The sequence below is a fragment of the Bidens hawaiensis genome, unplaced genomic scaffold (genome assembly GCF_021521415.1).
Source record: "Bidens hawaiensis isolate Kalapana, Puna unplaced genomic scaffold, B.hawaiensis_p1.1 tig00012376_1, whole genome shotgun sequence".
In the NCBI taxonomy this organism is placed as follows: Eukaryota; Viridiplantae; Streptophyta; class Magnoliopsida; order Asterales; family Asteraceae; genus Bidens; species Bidens hawaiensis.
This window is the reverse complement of record NW_027492009.1, coordinates 277,010-278,333: the sequence shown is the minus strand read 5'-3', so window position 1 is coordinate 278,333 and position 1,324 is coordinate 277,010. Positions and strand designations below refer to the sequence as shown.

Here is a 1,324-nt window from a genome sequence, read left to right as displayed (position 1 = left end):
CACACCCACTGTGCTCAATCTGTAACCGTCATCATCCCGCATCCACCACTTGCCGTCTTTGCACCTCGTGTAACCGTTATGGGCATCTTGCTAATACTTGTTGTGCACCTCCAAATGCACAAGCCGCTCCACAACAACTCGCACCGTCTGCTCCTCGAGCTGCTAATAACCCCCAAGCTCAAGCCGGTGTTCCAAATACCCCTGTTTGCTACCATTGTGGAGATCCTAGTCATCTCCGCAATATGTGCCCATTGTTAACCTGTGCCAATCAAGCCCATGTGATGCCTCCTCCTTACTATGCTCCTCAAGCCCAAGTTTTCCCTGCACCATTTTACACTAGCAAAGCCTATCAAGTACAAACATACCAACCCCCGATCTCTCAAAGGTTTGCACCTCATACCTATTCTCCTCAAGTTTTGTAACTTATGGCTCCGCCGACTGCTACTACTCAAGTCCCCGCTATCCTAGCCCCTCCAACTAATCAAGCCGCACCAACTCCTCAAGGTTCGAATGGTCGTGCCTTCATGATGAATGTGAATCAAGCCCAAAGCTCGAGTGATATGGTGTATGGTACATTCTCTATTAATAACCATTCTGCTTCCGTGTTATTCGATACTTGTGCCGATAAGAGCTTTATTTCGTTAGACTTTGCATACATTATTGATAAGCCTTGGGATAGGTTGTCCAAGCCTTTTACCACAGAAGTAGCTAATGGGAATTCGATTACTATCGATTCGGTTATTTGGGATTGCGTCATAGTTCTAAATAAGGTCAAGTTCTGTATAGATCTTATTCCGATGCAAATAGGTAGTTTTGATGTCATAGTTGGGATGGATTGGTTGACTTTGAATCACGTTGAGGTTGTTTGTTTTGATAAGTTCCTTAGTATATCTCTCCAAGATGGTCGTATTCTTAAATTGTTCGGTAGCACGCCTACTTCTAAGTTAAATATTATGTCGTGCTTTCATGCTCAACTTTATTTGCGTAAAAAGTACGTTGCCTTTTTGGCGCTTGTGGTGGAGAAGATAAAGAGAAGAAGAAAATTCAAGATATTCCTATTGTGCATGATTTTCCTGACGTCTTTCCCGATGAAGTTGTTGGACTTCCTCTTATTCGTTAAGTCGAGTTTCGTATTGATCTCGTACCTGGAGCTAATCACGTTGCTAAAGCACCCTATCGTCTTGCACCGTCTGAAATGCGAGAGCTTTCGAGCCAATTGCAAGAACTCTCCGATAAGGGTTTCATTCGCCCGAGCTCTTCTCCTTTGGGCACACCTGTTTTGTTTGTGAAGAAGAAGGATGGATCATTTCACATGTGCATCGAC

At 44.0% G+C, this 1,324-nt stretch overlaps 1 protein-coding gene across 1 annotated transcript; it reads left to right on the top strand.

Moving 5' to 3' along the window:
* The first annotated feature begins 425 nt into the window (after nucleotides 1–425).
* Nucleotides 426–1,120, top strand: LOC143540843 (uncharacterized). The gene is made up of 2 exons (XM_077033814.1): nucleotides 426–885; nucleotides 993–1,120. Exons 1-2 carry the CDS (start codon nucleotides 426–428, stop codon nucleotides 1,118–1,120), a joined length of 588 nt encoding a protein of 195 aa, XP_076889929.1.
* Nucleotides 1,121–1,324: the final 204 nt, after the last annotated feature.

Excerpts from the sequence above, each read along its gene's own strand:
- LOC143540843 (XM_077033814.1), top strand. The coding sequence starts at position 426 with ATGGCTCCGCCGACTGCTACTACTCAAGTCCCCGCTATCCTAGCCCCT. Across the intron at positions 886-992 it reads TTGTTTTGATAAGTTCCTTA|TACGTTGCCTTTTTGGCGCT; the intron begins GTATATCTCTCC and ends TTGCGTAAAAAG.